The sequence below is a fragment of the Aulonocara stuartgranti genome (genome assembly GCF_965226115.1).
Source record: "Aulonocara stuartgranti genome assembly, chromosome: 5".
Lineage (NCBI taxonomy): Eukaryota > Metazoa > Chordata > Actinopteri > Cichliformes > Cichlidae > Aulonocara > Aulonocara stuartgranti.
Window position 1 is genome coordinate 27,998,028 of NC_138943.1, and position 22,454 is coordinate 28,020,481.

The 22,454-nt window shown below is 43.8% G+C and overlaps 1 protein-coding gene across 5 annotated transcripts in view; it reads left to right on the plus strand.

The window, feature by feature from the left end:
- Positions 1 to 6,882, plus strand: part of slc2a9l2 (solute carrier family 2 member 9, like 2) — a 104,759-nt gene extending 97,877 nt beyond the window's left edge. For all 5 annotated transcript variants that reach the window (XM_082533224.1, XM_082533223.1, XM_082533226.1 and 2 more), the window contains one exon: positions 6,473 to 6,882. In XM_082533224.1, the coding sequence (XP_082389350.1) occupies positions 6,473 to 6,715 (243 nt within the window). In that variant the 3' untranslated portion in view covers positions 6,716 to 6,882. The remainder of the gene's footprint in view (positions 1 to 6,472) is intronic.
- The last annotated feature ends 15,572 nt before the right edge of the window (positions 6,883 to 22,454 follow it).

Here is a 22,454-nt window from a genome sequence, read left to right on the forward strand (position 1 = left end):
TATTTTTAAAAATGACATTTCAACTGAAAGTGTGACCTTTATATTTCTTACATGGCATATTTGAGTTTTTAACTTTGCTTTTCTTACATTACCTAATATAAAGTGCTAGTATCTGATTATATCTGCCCTGTGTGCAGAGGACATGGTTCTGCCTTTTTTTTTAGACAGAACTTTGCCCTTGGTTATAATGACCCACTTGTCCCTCATTAGATCCTAATGGCATTTGACATTTCAATCTTTGTGAGATAAAAAAATAAAATCTAAATATGTACGCTGATGTTCCTGCACCCTTAAACAAACTTGTTCATTGTATTCTTGCTTGTCTTCGCTGATTTCTAATGAATTAGTTAAATAGATTCATCTGTGAATGAATACATTGTACCGTAAAGCCAGAGTTTTCAGTTAATAAATCATTCATAATTACATAAATTATTTTATTTCCAGTTAACCTGGAGGATTTTTTTTAATAGAAAGGGCTATTTTCTATCTGATGCGGCTGATTTAAAAAAGTGAATTAATGCAGAAAAACATTGAATTTAATACTTTAAAGCTCTGAGCAGCAGGGTAGTTAATACGGATGCATCTACACAGGTGCATGACTCTGCAAAGTAAATACATTTTGAATAATTGTGTTTGAGTGCCTGGACTACAAATACGATTAACTATTCAGTGCATGTGAATTTATAGCTAAAGCTGGGTGTGATGATGTTTTAATTACACAGAGTTACATAAAGAAGCCTGTGACGTGTCATTTCATGATTCCTTTGCCCGTCTTATCTTAAACATTCCTTCTGGGATTTCACGTGCATCTTTGTTCTTGTGTTTTTTCTCAAGCACTCCTTTGCTCCTTGAAATATCGGGCATCCAATGATCATCATAAGAGTGCAGGAACTCAGGAATGAATCTGACCTCCAGTTGATCCAGTTGGGTGCGTGATATTTAGCCTTTAGCACTCATCAGGAGTTTTGTGAACAGGAATCAGTTGTACAGTGTATTCACAGACTGATGAAGATGAGCACAGATGATATTATCAGTGGATTTTTCAGGGATAAGATTTTGATAAGTTCTGAAAACAGGAGCAGGGCTTTGAAAATTAATGAATACACTGGAAATGCAAATGAATTCGGTTTACGGTACACGGGTGTGTGTGACTTCACAGGGGGATTTCTCTTTTTCTTTTGTCTCTTTGATTTTTATTCATCCATAAATGTAGATCTTGGTTACAGTTTCTACATTCTAGCAGCCCTATGTGACGTATGCGACAGAAAATGCTACAGCACCATGAATTATATTCTATGGTTTTGACATGGACGAGATAAATGATAAGTGGCTTGACAAAACGACTTGTCAATCAGAAGTGGTTTTAGCCTAGAGAGCAGATGTTGAGCATATGTGTTTGCCATGAAAACAGTGACTCAGAACCTGATTGTAATTACAACTAAACAGAGTTTCACCTTTTTAGCAGAAACAATATGTTCTTCCCTCCGCCTCTGCAACTTTCCCACAAAGCGAGGTTCTCTGACCGTAGCTTTAAGGGCACATTCATTGTGAGAAAGAAAAAGTTCGACAAAAGTCATCGTAGAAGTTTGAGATCAGAGTGAAAGTTTGCTTGAGGCACGGTGGACATTTTAGTGACGCCGTTTTGACCTTCCGTCAAATGTTTTCTGCCTGTTCGCTCAGTAGCCCCCCCAGATAAATCTAATTTTGTCCTTTCAGTCAGCTGTACCGGAGTGTCATGTGTTGGAGGCAAAGAGTGAACGAAGAACTAAAATAGCTGAAAAGGGCGTAACAAACACTTAGATGGTGTTTTCTTAGAGGTGGAAGTTGTTCTTGTATGATCTGTCTTTTCCTTTTCATTTAGTCTTGCTGAATTTAAGAAAAAAAAAATTAAAGCCCAAACATCTCAAAACTCCATTGGGCGATGCGTTCCTGCACTTCCACTCTCACACCGACTGTGTGATGCATGAGCTCCCACAGGAATAACAGATGTGTTCTCAAAGTGTAATTAATTTTGGAGATGTTAAAATGTTTGCAAAGTCACTATTTCATAGCTATACAGTCAGGCCCATAAGCACTAGGAAAATGACACAATGTTTGTGGTTTTACCTCGGTACACCACCACAGAAGAGTTTAAATCTAACGATCAAGATCTGGCTATGGCGCTAGGAGAGAAGCGGTTACCAGAGTGTTACGCCAAAGTATAACTCTGGAAAACTCGTCAGAGCTCCATTCTCCAGATACTTCTCTCTGAAACACAAAGTTTGGTGGGGGAACTCATCTGCAAAGATATTTCAGTCTCGAATGAAGTGTGACTAAAAACCAAAAATGCCATCCACATCTTCACATTGGCAGTGTGACAAAAAACTACATTTGTTTTCCTTTGTGTCATGTTACCGATCACAATATAACTAGGTAAGCAACACCCACTGCTAAGAATAGGAAGCTTGCATTGTGGAAGTCATTTACAGAAATGTGCTGAACCCTGCCGGTTTCAGCATGTCAGGTACCCTGTATATGTAATGAAACACCTATACTCTCCTGTGCTAGAGCTACACCAGACTATGAATCCTTAAATGAAGAGTTGTCAGTAGATGTACAGGAGCCTGAACACCTCACCATTGTGTCTGCACTGTCACTTCATTCTTGTAAAAAATAAGGATTGGAGAAATAAAGGATGATATATTGCACTTCTACCTGTCATGTACCACTGACCAGTAGGAAGACAGGACAAAGAGGTATGATGTCATGATAAACAGGTGGTTTTTTTGGGTTTTTTTTGGTATTTTGATGGCTGAACAATGAGATTGCTGGTAATTTATGTCAGGAAATGGAAGGTCAAGTAGATATAGAGCTGAATAGGTAATTAAACAGATAATAAAGGTATACAATAAGAGTGTGTCACAGGAGAAAGTCCTAGAGCAGAGCAAGAGATAAGGCTGACCTGGCAGGGAAGATTTGGACACGTGTGAGAAACAGAAAGCAACAGAAGGTTATTTTTAGCCAGCCAATTCCACAAATATTGCAGAGTTGCTCGTTGCTTTTGTTGGTTGGGTTTTGCTAGCCCCACGAACTCCCAGGCACATGCCTGGCATCCAGATCCCAGCAGTGACTGACTGGTTTCTGACATGCACCTGAAACCAGCTCTGACCCCTTTCCAGACAACACACCGTTTAACTGTCACAACCCATCTTTCCATGGCAGGCCACTGCTGAGGTGTCAGTTAGTGCTCTGCAGAGCTAGGTTTTCAAATGGGGTTATAAAATATAGCAGTTAAAATCTTGTAATATGAAATATTATCAATTATTAGCACTTTTTAATTCCGTACATGGATATCTAAAAGGACAGCAGCACCTGAACACAGATATGCAAAATGCTCCCAGGCCTATGGTGCAGGAAAGGAACACATTAAGTAGCAATTATACCAATTAACACTCCCGAAAACTCCACCAAGGCTATTTCCTGATCAATGAAAACTATACAGTAGTGCAGTTAAGATAAGTGAGATATCTTAACTCGATGTGTACCGCCATCTTGGATTTGTCTATATTCAAGACAAATTGGAGGTTCATCGCAGAGCTAACACCGACAACCACACACTATCATCATTTTGAATCATCAGTTCTCCAAATCAATTCACCTTTAGCTAATTTGGAAAACCATACAGGCACAGGAATAATACGCAAACTCCACACGAAAAGGCTCCAGCCATCCTGTATGTGTTCATTTGAGATACTGTTGACAGCCTCATTTGAAGTTTTAACAGAGATTTTTTGTTTAACTGGCTCTTTTCTTTCTTTCTTTTTTTAATATAAATTTAACAGATCTAATGCGTGCTTTCACCTCATAAAGCCTGAACCATGAAATAATTGCCAGAAAAGTCTAACTGGAGGATTTATGGAACCTTCTGAAAAATTAAGAGGAAAGAAATTAAATATCAATTTGCATATTAGTTTTAATTTGTATCCTTTTTGCTACAACGAGCATTTATGTGTATTTATTGCTCACAGTAGCACCACGTGTCTAATTGTGTACATCAGGTTTTTCTGAAAAAACAAATAAACATGATGTAAAGGTCTCACAAACTCATGCACCAAGCAGGATGCACTACAGGGTTACAGGACCTTCTTTCTGCTGCAATTGGAGTCTAAAGCATTCCCTAAGAATTGCAAGAGCAAGAGCTTCTCTGTCATGGAAACTGATGCCATGAAGCTCCCAGCGCACACTTTGTGTGCTGATGCTAATAACGGTGGAGGTTTGGAACTCTGCAGTTATTGACTCAGGCAAGCTTTTCACAAACTATGCACGCTGCTCTATAACTCTAGTCAGCCAGTACAAACAAACAGTATAACGTCAATTTCTGCCACAGTGAATTTTATGAAAAGAAGAAACTTTCACTTGCCATTTTTTAACCCTTACCAAAGCTGGTGAAGTCATCGTATGGAGAAATGCTAAGATAGCAGGAGCTCTAGTTCCAATGCGATGCTTCACACCAATATAAATGTATATATAAGTATAAAATGGGGCAATAACAACAAGCTCTATTTGTGCATGAGATCTGTAAAACCTAATGACCCATCACATTCAATCACATCCATTCATACGCTATGAGTTTTGAATGACTTTGTGTTTGTCTTATTAATGCAGCTGTGATCCATAAACATGATGCTTAATGGGTATTGTTGTTTTTTTGTCTTGTATGCTCATATTGTAACAACAATGATATAGCCAAGGATTAGCCACAACACTCAACTGTAGAGTCGGGCATCAGGACTTTGGCAGCAGATCCATTGGGTCCTATGGGTTGTCACAGAAGCTTGATCATATTGGAATCTGGAGAGTCTGAAGACAACGTCAAAAGATCCACATCAATGCCAGGACTCCTGGTTTCCCAACAGAACACTGCATTGTAACAAGATGATCAATGTTATTCTCTCCCAGGGGTTTTAATGTTGTGGCTGATCAGTGTAATCCATAAATCAGTCCAGTGTGGACATTTCAAATCTTGTATACATTTCCATCTCCTCGTTGTGCCTCCCACAGGCAACACAATCTATGAAAGCCCACAGCCATGCAAATATCCCCCTTTTAACACCGGCAAACCCCTACCCCCAGCAATGACTCATTGTTGCACCAGAAACCAGTGACTGACAGTATATGTCCAAGCATGGACACTCATTTGACCAGATTAGATTTACAGTACGTCTGCAGTGCATTTTAGAGCATTCACCTCGCCTTTTCTGTTTGCACATTATTCAGCCAACATTCATTTAAGCATGAAAAAAGTGTGTCTGTTTGTGTGTGTGTGTGTACAGCAATTGGGTCTTTGTGTTCATGCCTTACTGTCTGCGTGTGCATCACACTGAACCCAGCTGAGCCACCACAGCAGATCAAAGGCTTATCCCAGTGTCAAAATCAGGACTGTCTCATCCTTGTCAATCCACGGGCTTGCAAAAATTCAATTAATGACAAATGGAGTGAACGCATAAATATCCTGTTTGTAAGATGACTCATCTACCCTGACAACTGAGAGAGAAAGGCAGTTCTTTCTGAAGAACTTGCTAACTTTGCAGATGAGTGTTACGTCACAGAGGCAGCATGGAAACTGGGTCAGGCCCTTTGCACGATGCTCTGAGGTTTTTTTTTTTTTTTATGGCGCTATTATGAAATACTCTCAACAGAGGAAAACAGTGTCAGAGACTAACAGCAGTGGTGATATAACCAACTGAAATCAAAGTGGTAAGTAGTTCTTTACTGAGGTCGTGGTTGTTTGGACACTGCATTTCTAATACCTGGTACATAGTTCTGCATTTGCAGTCTGCCTCCTCATAAGCGAGGGATTATAGTTGGTAACATACTGGTCAGGGTCAGCCAAGTTTCTCTGCCCTACACCCAACCTTTCTCTCTCAGACTCTTTCTCTGTCTTTCTCTCTTACTCACATACGCACACGCACAAAACCCTCTCTCCACATCTAAATCTCCCTCTGGGTAATCAGTCAGTGTGTATTTTTAAATCTGTCACTAATCTCTATTATTGGCATAACCCACAGGACAAGGTTACCTTTCATACTTTTGGTACTTGAACACACGACTACATGCAAGTATATACAAGAAGAGTAATGTTCAGTTTATATGCTTGTAGGATTCTTTTGAGCGGAAAATCATGGGAATGTTATGCTGTCCTCATCAATGACACACATTTGACAAAACAGATGACAAAACAGATGCCACAGATGATGTCTCTGCAGAGATGGACTGAAAAATGTCACGATCCAGCTGTGTGGAGGTGGACACGCCAGTAATCATTTAATTGTTTAAAATTCTGCTGTAAAATTTTTGTTTTTTAATAAACTTTACTAGATGTCATCTGATTGAAGAATGATGAACTGAGGGTAAGGATGTTGAAAACAGCACAGTGCATGCACAAATCTGATATGTCTCATGTTTCTTGTCTGTATGTTTTCTGTTTGCACAGGAGACGCTGCAGTCCTTTTCCTTCCTTGTGTTTGTGGCAGTCTGCATTCTGGGATCCATATACCTCTATGTCGTCCTCCCGGAAACCAAAAATAAAACCTTTATGGACATCAGCCAGAGCTTTGCCAAGATTAATAAAATGCCCATCCCCTCGCCTGGTCAGGAAATGGAGCTGGTTCTGTCTATTAACTCTGACACGAATGGAAAAGCCCAAGATGCCACTAAGATGCAAACGTCCTTGTAAATGAAGGAATGAAGCACAGTCATAATCGAGAAGCCATGTTAAATGTGTGAAAATATGTCTTGTTTTTACATATTTACTGAGCATAAAAAATGAAGTAAAGTCAATGCTTTTTTTCAATGTTTTTTTCATATGACTGCAATTTTTTTTAGATAAAGCAATGAAGCAAGTATTTGTCTGTGTCTCTCAATAAGATGAAACAAATCGTTCCTATTCTGTTCTGAGGCTCTTCAGCAGTCACAAAAATGACTGTGGTTTGGGGCTTACATTAGATGTTGATTCCACTGATTGCTTTTACAGTTCTGTCTATTATTAGAGTGCATACAGAGTTTTGTTTCGGTCTGTTAGTCACTGTTTTTTTCACTTTAAGTCTCTACCAATGTCTCTGAAAAAATGTATTTTGCTTTGCCAAAACGTCCACAAAAAACTTAATGGGCTAGGTGTTTCTTGGCTTTTTGATACTGATCTGGTTGTGCACAGTGTTGTCTTCATGTTGACATTGGACCAAAACAGTACAGCTGGGGGCGAGAAAACCAAAACATGCTTTATGGGTTTATCACTGCAAGAAACACATCTCAGATGATTGTGTCCTGACACTAAACAGAGGTGTGCCAGAACCACCAGAAATATGATCATTCTTCTTTAGTAACACCAGTTATAGCAACATCCCATCTCTCTTCATCTCAGTCTTCCCTAAGAGCCTAATAAATGAGAGGTGGGACAGACGTGCATCTGAGGAGAGACATAAATTTCAGGATTATAGCTGTAATCCTGATGTCTTGGTTAACGTCTTAATATACACAACCTGGGAGAGAGAACGCAGAGAGCGCAGTAAAGCTGACAGGGAAAGCTATTTGGATCCTTTCCAAATCTGAAACGAGCCAAGGCTACCTCCCACCAGATGGCTGGAGCCAGCGGAGGAAGTGATCTGAACAGAGGCAGACAAGCGTGGCATTGGATAGCAGTCACAGTTTGTTCCACAGTAGGGCGTACTCAATATTTGAAAGTCCGCTGCCTGGGGGGCTGACACTCTACCCCCTCATATAGACACAGACACAAAGTGTGTTTCTGTGTGTATGTGTCATGCTATGATGGGATGTCCACGTTTTCAAATAGCATTGTAGAAAGGTGGTGGAGAACCTACATGCGTCTTCATGTCCTTTTAATTTTTGCAAATATCCAGTGAGTTAGTGTCTCAGATTACATTTACCTAACATACAAGAAGACGGAGAATGTTGTCCCTTACAGCTCTGTTCCAGCTTGCTACTATTGGAGAATATATTGTCAGAAGCATTACTTACTGTGCAATTTACAGAATGCTTTGCTGGGTGAGTGCTGAGAGAGTAATTATGATACCACACTGCTGCAAAGCCGTATATGTTTAATGAGAGAACACTGCAGAGTAATGTATGCTTGATAAATCGCTGGTTAACCAACCCGTCAGGAAGCGGTGTCAAATTAACTTCAGATTATGCAAAATAAGAAGTGGGTGCAACAGGAGGCATGTGTGAATCCCACTCGCATGTCCTATGAAGAGAGAATGACTGAAAATCAAATTTCAAACAATTCCTTCAACCATTTGAAAACAGAACCCATCGAGGATTTTCCTTCCATTTAATTGATGCACTCTGGTATTCAACAACTCCTTGTGTGTAAATATTTAACATTTTATCTTAAATCCAGGTTGTAATGCTCATTTGATTTTACAAAAACGTTACCAGCCTCTTTTCATCTGATGAAACAGCTTCTGCCTGGTCTGGCCTGGATCTCTGCAGCAGCACAGCAAATCATACACTGAATGACAGCTGACAGCAATTTGCAATGTGGGTGATATGATTCCACTTGAAAATAACCATCCATGCATTTTCTTAAGTGCTTTTCCAATTCACTTGTTATGGCGATCGCCTTGCAATCGTAAGGTTGCCGGTTTGAGCCCCGGCTTGGATAGTCTCAGTCGTTGTGTCCTTGGGCAAGACACTTCACCCTATGCCTACTGGTGATGGTCAGAGGGCCCGGTGGCAGGGACGTGCAGAGGGGGGGGCTAGAGGGGCTTGAGCACCCGCCCCTTTCCTGATGAGTGCCCAAAGTGCCCTTTTGTTGAGGCAACTTTTCAATTTTTTTTATTTTTTTTATTTTTTTTTTATGTGTGTGTGCGTGCGGAGTCCTGTCTGTTCCCCTCAACAATAATATTTAACTATTAATCATAGTTTTGCTAAATAAAAGGATCTGGCTTGCATCAGTCACATGATCACATTTAACCAATGATCGCCCTCGACGGCAGAACGCGCTGGTTACGAGCCGGTGTTGTGCCAAAAAGTGATTGTCTGCCAAAAAGTGATTTCCAGTGTTTCTGTGTATTATTTCTGTTCGTAAATAGACTTCGGTGAACAGGGGATACAAAGGGGTTACATAAAGAATTAAAAAATTATCTGTTTTTTAAGTATCTTTACAACTTGTACTTACATTATAACCAATCCGGTCCTTTATCCCCACTTAAAATATTTTTACAGAACTATTGTAATATTTGCTGCCATTTCTGCTGTCCTGTTGGGCAACTTACTCTTACAAAATACATTTTTAATGTTAATGAGATTTTTTTTACTGCATAAATAAAGGTTATATAAAAGTCGCTGCCAAAAACTGATTGCGGCTTGTATCTTGCTACACGAATGTTGTTTGTGGCTCAAGATGACTTTATGTCATCCATAAGGGATGCATTTGACATATGTTTAACATATTATAGCCCAACAAGTTACTTATAGCACTTTAAATATGAGCAATCGCTTTTTGGCAAATACCGGAAATCAGTTTTTGGCAGACAATCACTTTTTGGCACAACACCGGGAACGAGCTCACAAAGAGCACGCGCATTTTTTGCGGTCCGGAGCTGTAGGAGAAACACAAGTTAACTCAGAGACACAGACTGATGCGACAAACCCAGTAAGTAGGTGTACAGCGCACACTGTAGTGTGTAGCACACAGGAGTATTAGCTTATTACGTACACGTTGGTAAGCTGTCTTGTTGCAACTGACGAACTGAAACAAACGAGCGTGCTGTGTGTGCAACAGCGCGACAAACATTACCTGTCCTTTTATTAACTGCACAAGTACTGCTGGTCATAGCTGCTGGCTACCTGTGTAAGGCTGTCATGGGTCTGTAGCTCTGTCACCGTTTTAGGGAACATATTTAGTTTTAAAGTAAGTTTCTGGGCATTTCCTGCCTTTCTGGAGGGATTATATTTCACTAAAAAACGATCTAATATGCATGTCCACATAATAATAATTATAATTATAATATATTAAAAAACACACGCTGTATTTTAAAGAACATACATTAAGAAGCAGATTATATTAGATTTATATTTTAAATAAGACAAAAGATTGTATCTCTACAGTTTAAAAATGTAATAAGCTTTGCCCTGCACAGAGTGGATAGTGAAACAAATGGAATCATCATAAATACATTATTTCATATTTATTACTTCCCCCTCCTCATTGCTTTATTATTGTAGCTCTAGTAATAAATAATAATGTAAGGATGCCCATAGTATATACAGTATTCTGAAGAAGGTCTAAAATGTCACTGTGTGTGCATGTGTGTGTTTTATTTAGCTGGATTTAAAAAAATATTACTCATGATATAACATTGTGCAGACATGGCTGGTAAGGACATGAGGAGGAAACAGTAGGAACTGTATGAGGCTACTAAAGGCAGGGCTATAACATTTTTCTGTCATCATTTTATTATAGATTAAGTGCAAGAGTTGTTAGGTGTGGATAATTAGATTATAGTTTATTGCAATAGCAAGTTGTGCCTTGTTCTCAGATAGACAGCAAGTGGAGAGTGATATATGAAATGATGGGAAGGAAGGAAGAAGAGAAGCAAAGAGTGATTCACAGGCAGAGCCGAGTTTATGTCACAGTTTTTCGTTGCCTTATGGTTCCAAGCGCTGTCACCAATCTTTGCATTTTGTTATTATCTCATGACACTTGTTTAATCAGCTACCATCTCTCCTGTGGACTTTTTAATGTCTACAGTCTCAGATCAACACAGCCCTGCCCTTCCCATATTAGATTCTTGATGAATGTGTGTTGTTGTTATTCAGCATGGTTCAATGTGCCCCTTTTTAACTTTGAGCACCCGCCCCTTTAAACCTCTCTGCACGTCCCTGCCCGGTGGTGCCAGTGTCCGGCAGCCTCGCCTCTGTCAGTGTGCCCCAGGGCAGCTGCGGCTACAACGTAGCTTTCCATCACCAGTGTGTCAATATGGGTGGATGACTGGACGGGAGGGAGTGGTATAGCGCTTTCCTAGTCCCTAAGCGCTTTACAAATACAGGCCATTTACCATTTCACTGTTGGTGGAAAACGTAACTGCCACTCCCATCCATCCTATCTCTTCCACTTTTCCTTGTCAGGGTTGCTCAGGGGTGGGTGGGCTCAGGGTTAGAATGACCAATTAACCTAACCGCACTAACTGGATGTCTCTGGATTGTGGGAGGAAGCCGCAGTACCCGGTGAGAACCCACGAAACACGGGGAGAACAAAGTGAAGTAGGTGAAAAGATGTCAAAAGCAACACATCATGCCACAATCTAAAGTAATTTCCGTCTGTCAGTCTAAAAAGGGTTGAAAATAAATTTTTAAGGCTCCAGTGAACCACAGTGAGAGCCTTTATTCACATAGAGAAAAAAACGTGCAACAGTAGCGAACAATCCCAGGAGTGGACAGCCTACCACAATTACTCCAAGAGTACATCGGCAACTCATCTAGAAGGCCACAAAAGAACCCAGAGCAACATCTAAAAACCTGAAGGTTTCAATTGCCTCAGCTAAGGTCAGACTTCAACAATAAGACAGAGACTGGACAAAAGTGAACCCATGGGATGTTCCAAGGAGAAAACCACTATAATAATAATAATAATAATGGATTGCATTTATATAGCGCTTTTCAGGGCCCTCAAAGCGCTTTACAATTCCACTATTCATTCACTCTCACATTCATACACTGGTGGAGGCAAGCTACAGTTGTAGCCACAGCTGCCCTGGGGCAGACTGACAGAAGCAAGGCTGCCATATCGCGCCATCAGCCCCTCTGGCCAACACCAGTAGGCGGTAGGTGAAGTGTCTTGCCCAAGGACACAACGACCGAGACACTACTGACAAAAAAGAAACACAAAGGCTTGTCTCACATTTGCCATAAATGTTTGGAAAAATAGTCTGCGGACTGACAACAGAGAAGTTGAACTTTTTGAAGGTTTGCGTCTTGTTACATCTGGTGTAAAACTACAACAGCATTTTTTAAAAAGACTATCATACCAACAGTCAAAAATGGTGGAGGTAGAGTGCTTTGGTGTTTCAGGACCTGGACGACTTGCTGTAATAGATGGAACTGTGAATTCAGTTTTGAGTTATGCAGCAGGACAATTTTCTGAAACACACCAGGAAGTCCACCTCTGAACGGCTCAAAAAGAACATAATTAAGATTTTTGGAGTGGCCTAATCACTTAACTCTAACAAGTTAACAGCTGTTGATATGGTTTGGCATGCTGTTCGTGCTCAAAAAGCCTTCAATTTGGCTGAATTATAATTCTGCAAATGACAGTGGGCCAGAATTCTTCCACAATGATGTGAAAGACTCACGGGCAGTTTTTCCAAACACTTGATTGGTGTTTGGAAACCATGTTATTTTTTATCCTTGCTGCCAAGGGTGGCCAAACCAGTCATTAGGTGTAGGAGGAAAATCCTTTTTCACATGGGCCCAGATAGGTCTGAATAGCTATTTTCCCTTAGTAGTAAACTAAATAATAATTTGTCTAAAATTAAAAAGTGTTTGATCATTTAAAACATGTAGTTTTAGTTTTTAGCACTGTGAAAAAAAGACAGTTTCATCTTTAAAGCACTTTGTTTGGTAGATATAGACTTGGTCTGGCTAACTCTGAGTGCTGATGTATCGCTGTATCTCTTGATTGCAGGTGTGAAATACTTTTTAAAGTTTAAAGTTCATTTCATGTTGAAGTCAAGATTGTCTCCCTTCTCTACAATGAGAAAACTTTCAATGAAAGAAATGAAAATATGAATTTCTGTGGTTTTCTATTTTACCCAATGAAAGCAGTTCTGCAGTCTTCAATGTTTCTGTGCCTCTTATCCAGGTACATTGGAGCCCTTTTTTCTGACACTGCCTGGACTTTGTAGTTTAAAATAAGTATATTCCTTTTTACACAGTTCTGTTATGGTTAAATATGAGGACAAAAATGTTCTCCAAGTCTGGGTTTCTGACAGTGTGTTGAAGTATATCTACATGAACAGTGACAGAAGGTTTCCTGCCCTGCAGATGTGCACTGTATTCTCTCTACATAGTCTGCCTCAGCACTTGAATTATGACAACCAACCAGATGTCTTTGCTTTGTTCATATTGCTGAATCCTGCTTGTATTTCAGTATATTCATCACAAAAATCATTCATGTTTCATGTTTTCTACCACAATAGTCTCAAAGCAAATGCATTTTAATGACTTAATGATGATATGATATAATTTAACATAACCTGATTATTTATCTCTTCGTATAATTCTAACATTGTTCAACTCTATAATCATTTCACTCTAAGCAGACATTTATTGCACGCTACATCTCTGCCATGCTCACCCTCGGAGTTTGTTGCCTCAGCAGTGAAGGATTAACCCACTTTGGAGTCTGCCTGCCCAATGCATTAAACACTCGCTGCTGGATTTGTCTTCTCCATCTGGTCACAGCTAATGGAAAACAAAAGAGACAAACAATCATCGGTTTATCCACCAAATTAACTGTGTCAAACCTGTAATTTACTTTGATGTGAAAACCATAATTATGGAATTTGTCAGACTTTATCTTTTGTCTACACAGCTGCACTATGACTAAGCATCTTTATATTGCACACTATATCCCAAATCCTTTTGGAAAAACATCTAGTATTTTCTTTAAATGATATGCAACTATCAAAGCTACATTGTATGGACTAAAGTATTTGGTCACACTTCTTAATCTTTCAATGTAGGTGCTTTCAGTGCCATTACTGCAGACCTTCCATGATTGAGGAGTTCCAGACCTCAATCATTAACATCAGCACCAAACGGTGTGCTGGGAGCGTCATGGCATCAGTTTCCATGGCCAAACAGCTCCTGGGGGTGTAATATTTACGTGGCCCCGTACTTTTGTCCATATAGTGTATTTCGATTTTCACACAAACAAAAACATAGCCAGGATTCTCCTGTCACTTGATAATAACAAGGATGCTGCCTCCCCATCCTCACAACCAACACCAACAGTATTAGACCCCTGGCACTGCGATGAAAACTTCACTGGCGTTTAATAATACAGGCACGTCTTGTTTTGCAAAGGAACATTGACCTGTTGCATCCCAGCCTCCCACACCTGCGTCTTGGGGCATTTTTTGGCTTGTTTTTGTGGTACTTATCCTCCGACCCTCTTTTGTTGACTGGAGAGTTGATTGGTTGAACCATGCCACCCAACAGGAAGGTTTGGGGGCACTCTTGATACTGTGAACCATTCAATCTTGTTGTGTTGGCTATAGCTTTAAGACCTTTGTTGACATTTGCACTTAATAAAACACAATTTGGCTATAGGGTCCTTCCACTGGCAGCCCTTTTATAAGGCCACTGTGGCCCTGAAGCACCTGCTTTCTCTTCAGTCTCAGTGGTGATAGTTTACCACAAGTAAGCTTTATTACTTCAGACACCCTCAAGCAAGTATGTGAGTGTGTGTGTTTTTAGTAAGCATTGGGTACTTAGGTTTAGCGGATTCTTTTCTCTGGTTTATTACAGCACACATTTCATTTGTACTGTATAGTTTTAATCAAAAACAAAGAAAGAAAAACACACTAATCACTGTAAATAAGGCATCTTGGACTGCCTCTAAATATCAGCTAAACATCCTCAATTTGAATAAAATTTGTAGAGCTGAAACATTCTTTATTCACACAGTAACATGAGCTTGTTCTCATTCCCAGGTAAAGCTGTTTAATCGTAGCTGTAAGTGTCCTTTGTTGGCATAAGCTAACGTGCCAGGTTATTGTGTTAGGAAGACACGTTTGTCACGCTGAACTTTAGGGTTACTGTTTTGTGAACGGGCGCATTTACACAAACCACAGTAGTTTTTTTTTCACCTAGTCCTTTTTAGTGACTTAACCTAACCAAATAGTTTTAAAAGTCTAAATGTAATCAGTGAAGGGAATAAGTCAGAGAAAAACAGAACGATCAGCATGAAAAAAAAGAAAGCTTGTGTACAACAGGGAGGCGCAGGTGGCCTTTGTTAGAACAACATTGCATGACACCCTGGGATGATGCTTTATGCTTAACCAATGAGAGAACACTCAATGGGTGAGTGATTCTCCTGTTACTGGCCGAGATGGTCACTTTAAGTGTGTGTGTGTCTGTGTGCGAGCTGGCTCAAAGCTCACAAAATAGGGAGACCACACATAATGGAGTTTGAAAGAACCTAATTTTATTGAATTCAATCAAAGTCTAGCAAAATGTGGAGTGTGTGAATGCAGATACGTGGTCTTTAAAAGAAAGTAAGTTCAACCATAAAAACTACACAATTTAAAATAATTAACCAAGTGCTGACAGGTGTAGTTCCTCTCAGGTCTCTAACTGACTACTTTTCAAAAGTCGCTGCAGGTTGAATTTTTATGTTTATGTAGATACATAAGCATGGAAATAAGATAAACATCTCTAGATAAAGTCATTTTTATCAATAAAATAAAATAAAAATATTTTTATACTGTCATGTTTCGGCCGTGTGGCAGGCAGGATGAGGACCCAAATTGCAGACTCACACACACGGGGGATAAACTCAAAATGCAGCTTTATTGCTGATAAGTGATAAACAATAATGATGATACAAAAAGCAATACAAAACTACACTAAACTGGGAAAAGCTAAAGAAACATATACTGGAAGACACGGGGAGAACCACACACGGCATGAGGGAGAACGCGACGCCGAACAGAGGAAGACGCAGACAGAAATACACAGAGGGTTAACGAGGAAAGTGGGAACACACGGGGAACACAGGTGACACAGATAACCATAACGAGACAGGGCGGAGTGAACATAACACTGACGGGTACAGGCACAGAGGTTCAGACAGGAGGAGAGAGAGCACGGGGAAAACACAGACATAACAGGCTGGGGAAACATGAAACAACCACAAAGGGAGACGAGGGCTCATAAATATATAGAGGGCACACAGGGGGGAGAGAGCACGGGGAGAACTTAGACATAAAGGGCAGGGGAAACATGGAATAAAACATAAGGAGAGACGAGGGCTCACAGATACACAGAGGGGCACACAGGGGGTAAAAGCCATGAAGGGAAAACACTTAGGGAACAACACAACAGGGCAACTCAGAAAACACGGTCTAAATAAGGAACGAAATACAAAAATACATGGAAACTAAGAATACTGGGCCCACATGGCCCAGGACCATGACATCACCCCCCCCTAAAGGGCTGGCTCCTGACAGCCCAAACCCGAGAAACAAAAACAAAAACAGAAAACAACCCACCCAGGGCGGGAGGCGGGGGACCAGGACGGAGGGACCAGAACGGGAAACAAAACAAACAACAGAAAACACAGGAGCACATGACCACAGTCAAAATAAAGTTCAGGGGGCCGACCCAGAGCCCACAGGCACAAGAGTTCACGGGTCACACGGTCGGGGGGCCGACCAGGCGGGTGGCACAGGTGGCAGAGCTGGTCCGGAGGCCGGCCGCGCGAAAGGCAGCGGCGGCGGCGGAGGAGACGACGGAGCAGTTCAGGGGGCCGGCCGCGCGGAGGGCAGCGGCGGCTCACCAGTGTCAGGCGTGCTGGCCATGGCCCGGTGGGCACAGGACCAGACGAAGCACAGGCTGAAGGCTCGGAGGCTGCTGCAGCTGACGAAGGCTCGGAGGCTGCTGCAGCTGACGAAGGCTCGGAGGCTGCTGCAGCTGACGAAGGCTCGGAGGCTGCTGCAGCTGACGAAGGCTCGGAGGCTGCTGCAGCTGACGAAGGCTCGGAGGCTGCTGCAGCTGACGAGGATGCTGGACCAGGCGAGGCAGCTGATGAGGATGCTGGACCAGACGAGGCAGCTGATGAGGATGCTGGACCAGACGAGGCAGCTGATGAGGATGCTGGACCAGACGAGGCAGCTGATGAGGATGCTGGACCAGACGAGGCAGCTGATGAGGATGCTGGACCAGACGAGGCAGCTGATGAGGAGGCTGCGGCAGACGAAGGCTCTGAAGAGGAGGCTGCGGCAGACGAAGGCTCTGAAGAGGAGGCTGCGGCAGACGAAGGCTCTGAAGAGGAGGCTGCGGCAGACGAAGGCTCTGAAGAGGAGGCTGCGGCAGACGAAGGCTCTGAAGAGGAGGCTGCGGCAGACGAAGGCTCTGAAGAGGAGGCTGCGGCAGACGAAGGCTCTGAAGAGGAGGCTGCGGCAGACGAAGGCTCTGAAGAGGAGGCTGCGGCAGACGAAGGCTCTGAAGAGGAGGCTGCGGCAGACGAAGGCTCTGAAGAGGCTGCAGCAGACGAAGGCTCGGAGGCCGGGCCAGGCGAGGTTGCAGAGGCTGAGGCCGGGCCAGGCGTAGCAGAAGCACAGGCGGATATAGCCGGGCCAGGTGATGACGAGGCGGTCGCAGATGGCGGCTGGACAGGCTCCTCGGGCCCTCCAGCTGATGCGGCGTGAGGCTGAACGGGCCCCTCGGACCCTCCAGCGGAGACAGGAGGCTGAACGGGCCCCTCGGGCCCTCCAGCTGATGCGGCGTGAGGCTGAACGGGCCCCTCGGACCCTCCAGCGGAGACAGGAGGCTGAACGGGCCCCTCGGACCCTCCAGCGGAGACAGGAGGCTGAACGGGCCCCTCGGACCCTCCAGCGGAGACAGGAGGCTGAACGGGCCCCTCGGACCCTCCAGCGGAGACAGGAGGCTGAACGGGCCCCTCGGACCCTCCAGCGGAGACAGGAGGCTGAACGGGCCCCTTGGACCCTCCAGCTGACGTGGCATGAGGCTGGTGCGGTTCTCCCGAACCCCCAGCTGACGAGGAAGGTGGCTGAATGGGCTCCGAGGCTGCTGCAGCTGACGAAGGCTCGGAGGCTGCTGCAGCTGACGAAGGCTCGGAGGCTGCTGCAGCTGACGAAGGCTCGGAGGCTGCTGCAGCGGGCGAAGGCTCGGAGGCTGCTGCAGCGGGCGAAGGCTCGGAGGCTGCTGCAGCTGACGAAGCACAGGCTGGACTAGGCGTAGCAGAAGGTGGCTCTGGAGCTACTGGGGCCTGAACTGAAACAGGCGGCACTGGAGCTACTGGGACCTGAACTGAAACAGGCGGCACTGGAGCTACTGGGGCCTGAACCGGGGGTGACACTGGTGTACTGGGGTGAAGGCAGCGAGGATGCAGTCTCTTTCTTAAGGGAGGATCGAATGATTTGGCGATAAACCTAGACGGGAAAAGATGCCGATGCTGAAAATACCAGGCAGCGGGGGCTAACTGAACTGAGGGTGGCTGCGAGGGGGCTAACTGAACCGAGGGTGGCTGCGAGGGTGCTAACTGAGTTGTGAGGGGCTGCGAGGGAGCTAACTGAACTGACCTGGGAGGAGAAACACGAGCAGGAAAAGGAGCAGGCTCAGAAAAAACTGTCCGAGAAATGGCAGGCTCAGGGTCGACAAAAATAGCTCTATCAAAGATGAACCCGCCGTCCACTTCATGTTTTGTAGTCTTAGCATTGTCCGGTTTATGGCGGCGGGCGCGCCGCCCCCTTCGAGCAGAGGAAGCTGGCGCGAGGGGCGCTGATGGCGCCAACACAGAGGGTGACGTAGTGGTGAGTTCCCCGTCGTCCGCCCCCATCCTTGCCAGAAATGAGGCAGGCGAAAAATAGCCTAAGCGGATCGGAGACGGCGAGCGGCTGGTAGGCTGTGCAGCAGGTGAGAGGTCCTCCTCCGGGATGAGCCAGGGTTTCCGCCGGAGCTCGTCCTCCCGATAAGCCCGTAACACCTGCTGCCGCTCTTCCTCGCCAAAGTCTATGGCTTCCGTTGTCTCCGTGCGCCACGCCGTGCGGCCAGACCGCGGTGAAGACGCGGAAGCCGGCGGGGTGCGGGCGGAAGGTGTGTCTGTGGCGAGCCTCACCGTTCCAACTCTGACCGCTACTGGCTCATGAGACAGCGGGGAAACGGCGCAACGGCACGGCTCTGGTGAAGGTGTACGCCCACCGGGCCGCTGCTCCTGCGGACGGAGTTGGAGGGTGGAGGCGAGAAAGTCGCTGACGAGGGGGTGCAGCGTCTCCCATAACCAGGGGAACACAGATACGCACACCTCTATTTGGCGGGCGAACTCCTCTCGTTCCTCCTCACTGGAACAGTGCAGCCACTTGTCGCAGAGAGACTCCACTGTCCGGACGATCCCCCTCCTCCGTGTCGCTGGGTCCGACATGTTCGCGTCGTCCTGGAGGTCCGCGGAGGGGTTGTGAACTGCTGGGTCCATGTTGTGGTCGCGTTCTTCTGTCATGTTTCGGCCGTGTGGCAGGCAGGATGAGGACCCAAATTGCAGACTCACACACACGGGGGATAAACTCAAAATGCAGCTTTATTGCTGATAAGTGATAAACAATAATGATGATACAAAAAGCAATACAAAACTACACTAAACTGGGAAAAGCTAAAGAAACATATACTGGAAGACACGGGGAGAACCACACACGGCATGAGGGAGAACGCGACGCCGAACAGAGGAAGACGCAGACAGAAATACACAGAGGGTTAACGAGGAAAGTGGGAACACACGGGGAACACAGGTGACACAGATAACCATAACGAGACAGGGCGGAGTGAACATAACACTGACGGGTACAGGCACAGAGGTTCAGACAGGAGGAGAGAGAGCACGGGGAAAACACAGACATAACAGGCTGGGGAAACATGAAACAACCACAAAGGGAGACGAGGGCTCATAAATATATAGAGGGCACACAGGGGGGAGAGAGCACGGGGAGAACTTAGACATAAAGGGCAGGGGAAACATGGAATAAAACATAAGGAGAGACGAGGGCTCACAGATACACAGAGGGGCACACAGGGGGTAAAAGCCATGAAGGGAAAACACTTAGGGAACAACACAACAGGGCAACTCAGAAAACACGGTCTAAATAAGGAACGAAATACAAAAATACATGGAAACTAAGAATACTGGGCCCACATGGCCCAGGACCATGACATATACCATCACCCACCAAACAGAGCTGGACTCAATATGTACACACTCGCTTTCTATGGCTGTGTATATGTGCTTACATACACACTATGCTTCATCTGTAATGTTGCCATCATATGTACAGTGGGGCAAAAAAGTATTTAGTCAGCCACCGATTGTGCAAGTTCCCCCACTTAAAATAATGACAGAGGTCAGTAATTTGGACCAGAGGTACACTTCAACTGTGAGAGACAGAATGTGAAAAAAAAATCCATGAATTCACATGGTAGGATTTGTAAAGAATTTATTCGTAAATCAGGGTGGAAAATAAGTATTTGGTCACCTCAAACAAGGAAAATCTCTGGCTCTCACAGACCTGTAACGTCTTCTGTAAGAAGCTTTTCTGTCCCCCACTCGTTACCTGTATGAATGGCACCTGTTTGAACTCATCATCTGTATAAAAGACACCTGTCCACAGCCTCAAACAGTCAGACTCCAAACTCCGCCATGGCCAAGACCAAAGAGCTTTCGAAGGACACCAGGAAAAGTATTGTAGACCTGCACCAGACTGGGAAGAGTGAATCTACAATAGGCAAGCAGCTTGGTGTGAAAAAATCAACTGTGGGAGCAATCATCAGAAAATGGAAGACATACAAGACCACTGATAATCTCCCTCGATCTGGGGCTCCACGCAAGATCTCATCCCGTGGGGTCAAAATGATCATGAGAACGGTGAGCAAAGATCCCAGAACCACACGGGGGGACCTGGTGAATGACCTGCAGAAAGCTGGGACCAAAGTAACAAAGGTCACCATCAGTAACACACTACAACGGCAGGGAATCAAATCCCGCAGTGCCAGACGTGTTCCGCTGCTGAAGCCAGTGCATGTCCAGGCCCGTCTGAAGTTTGCCAGAGAGCACATGGATGATACAACAGAGGATTGGGAGAACGTCATGTGGTCAGATGAAACCAAAGTAGAACTTTTTGGTATAAACTCAACTCGTCGTGTTTGGAGGAAGAAGAATACTGAGTTGCATCCCAAGAACACCATACCTACTGTGAAGCATGGGGGTGGAAACATCATGCTATGGGGCTGTTTTTCTGCCAAGGGGACAGGACGACTGATCCGTGTTAAGGACAGAATGAATGGGGCCATGTATCGTGAGATTTTGAGCCAAAACCTCCTTCCATCAGTGAGAACTTTGAAGATGAAATGAGGCTGGGTCTTCCAACATGACAATGATTCAAAACACACCGCCCGGGCAACAAAGGAGTGGCTCCGTAAGAAGCATTTGAAAGTCCTGGAGTGGCCTAGCCAGTCTCCAGACCTCAACCCCATAGAAAATCTGTGGCGGGAGTTGAAAGTCCGTGTTGCTCGGCGACAGCCCCAAAACATCACTGCTCTTGAGAAGATCTGCATGGAGGAATGGGCCAAAATACCAGCTACTGTGTGTGCAAACCTGGTAAAGACCTATAGTAAACGTTTGACCTCTGTTATTGCCAACAAAGGTTATGTTACAAAGTATTGAGTTGTATTTTTGTTATTGACCAAATACTTATTTTCCACCCTGATTTACGAATAAATTCTTTACAAATCCTACCATGTGGATTCATGGATTTTTTTTTCACATTCTGTCTCTCACAGTTGAAGTGTACCTCTGGTGCAAATTACTGACCTCTGTCATCATTTTAGGTGGGGGAACTTGCACAATCGGTGGCTGACTAAATACTTTTTTGCCCCACTGTAGTTCACCAAGTCTGCTGGCTTAATTAAATAAAAGCTAACTTTATGCAACATTACAAACATGTCTTTCACTGCAAGCCAATCATCCCCCAAGTGTTGGTCTTCTCACCTGTTTTGGATGAAAACCTTAACAATTTGAATTATGGTGTCATTAAAACAACAACATGGAAAACATGAACATGACAAAGACCTTGAAATGAGTTAAGTTGCAACAGGGTTGGAATATGTTTGGTATTCGAGAGCAGACAGCTCTACTGATTTCATTTCACAGTCATTTGTTTTGGGTTATGCATTTAAACATTGATTTGAAAACAATTAGATGTGTGCTGGCCTATTATTCGAGCAAATCATTAGGCTAGCCTAACATTACATGGGGAGAAAAAAGGAAAAAGCAACAAGTCTTTGGATTCTATCAGTGAAAGGCCAAATCTGATTAGACTGGCTTCGACAATGAGCTGATTTGCTTTTGAGATGGTTTCATTATTTCAGAGAATTGATGGCTTTTTTCAACCTCTGTGCCCTTTTATCGCTGGACACTGCATGGTGTGATGCAAGTCAAAGTGATCCAGTGAAAATAAATTACTCAATTACTTAAAGTCGTAAACCTTGCTCAAATGCAGCACATTTGAGTCCCAGACTGTTAACACATTGGAGCCTTGTCTGTAAATAGCTTGACATAAAAGTCCAAAAATGATTGTCGTAAAAGCAAACTTTCATCGTGTTTCCATTTCAAAGTTGTGACAGATGGGCCAAATGTTGTCACCTACTCTTAAAATCTGCTTGAAAAA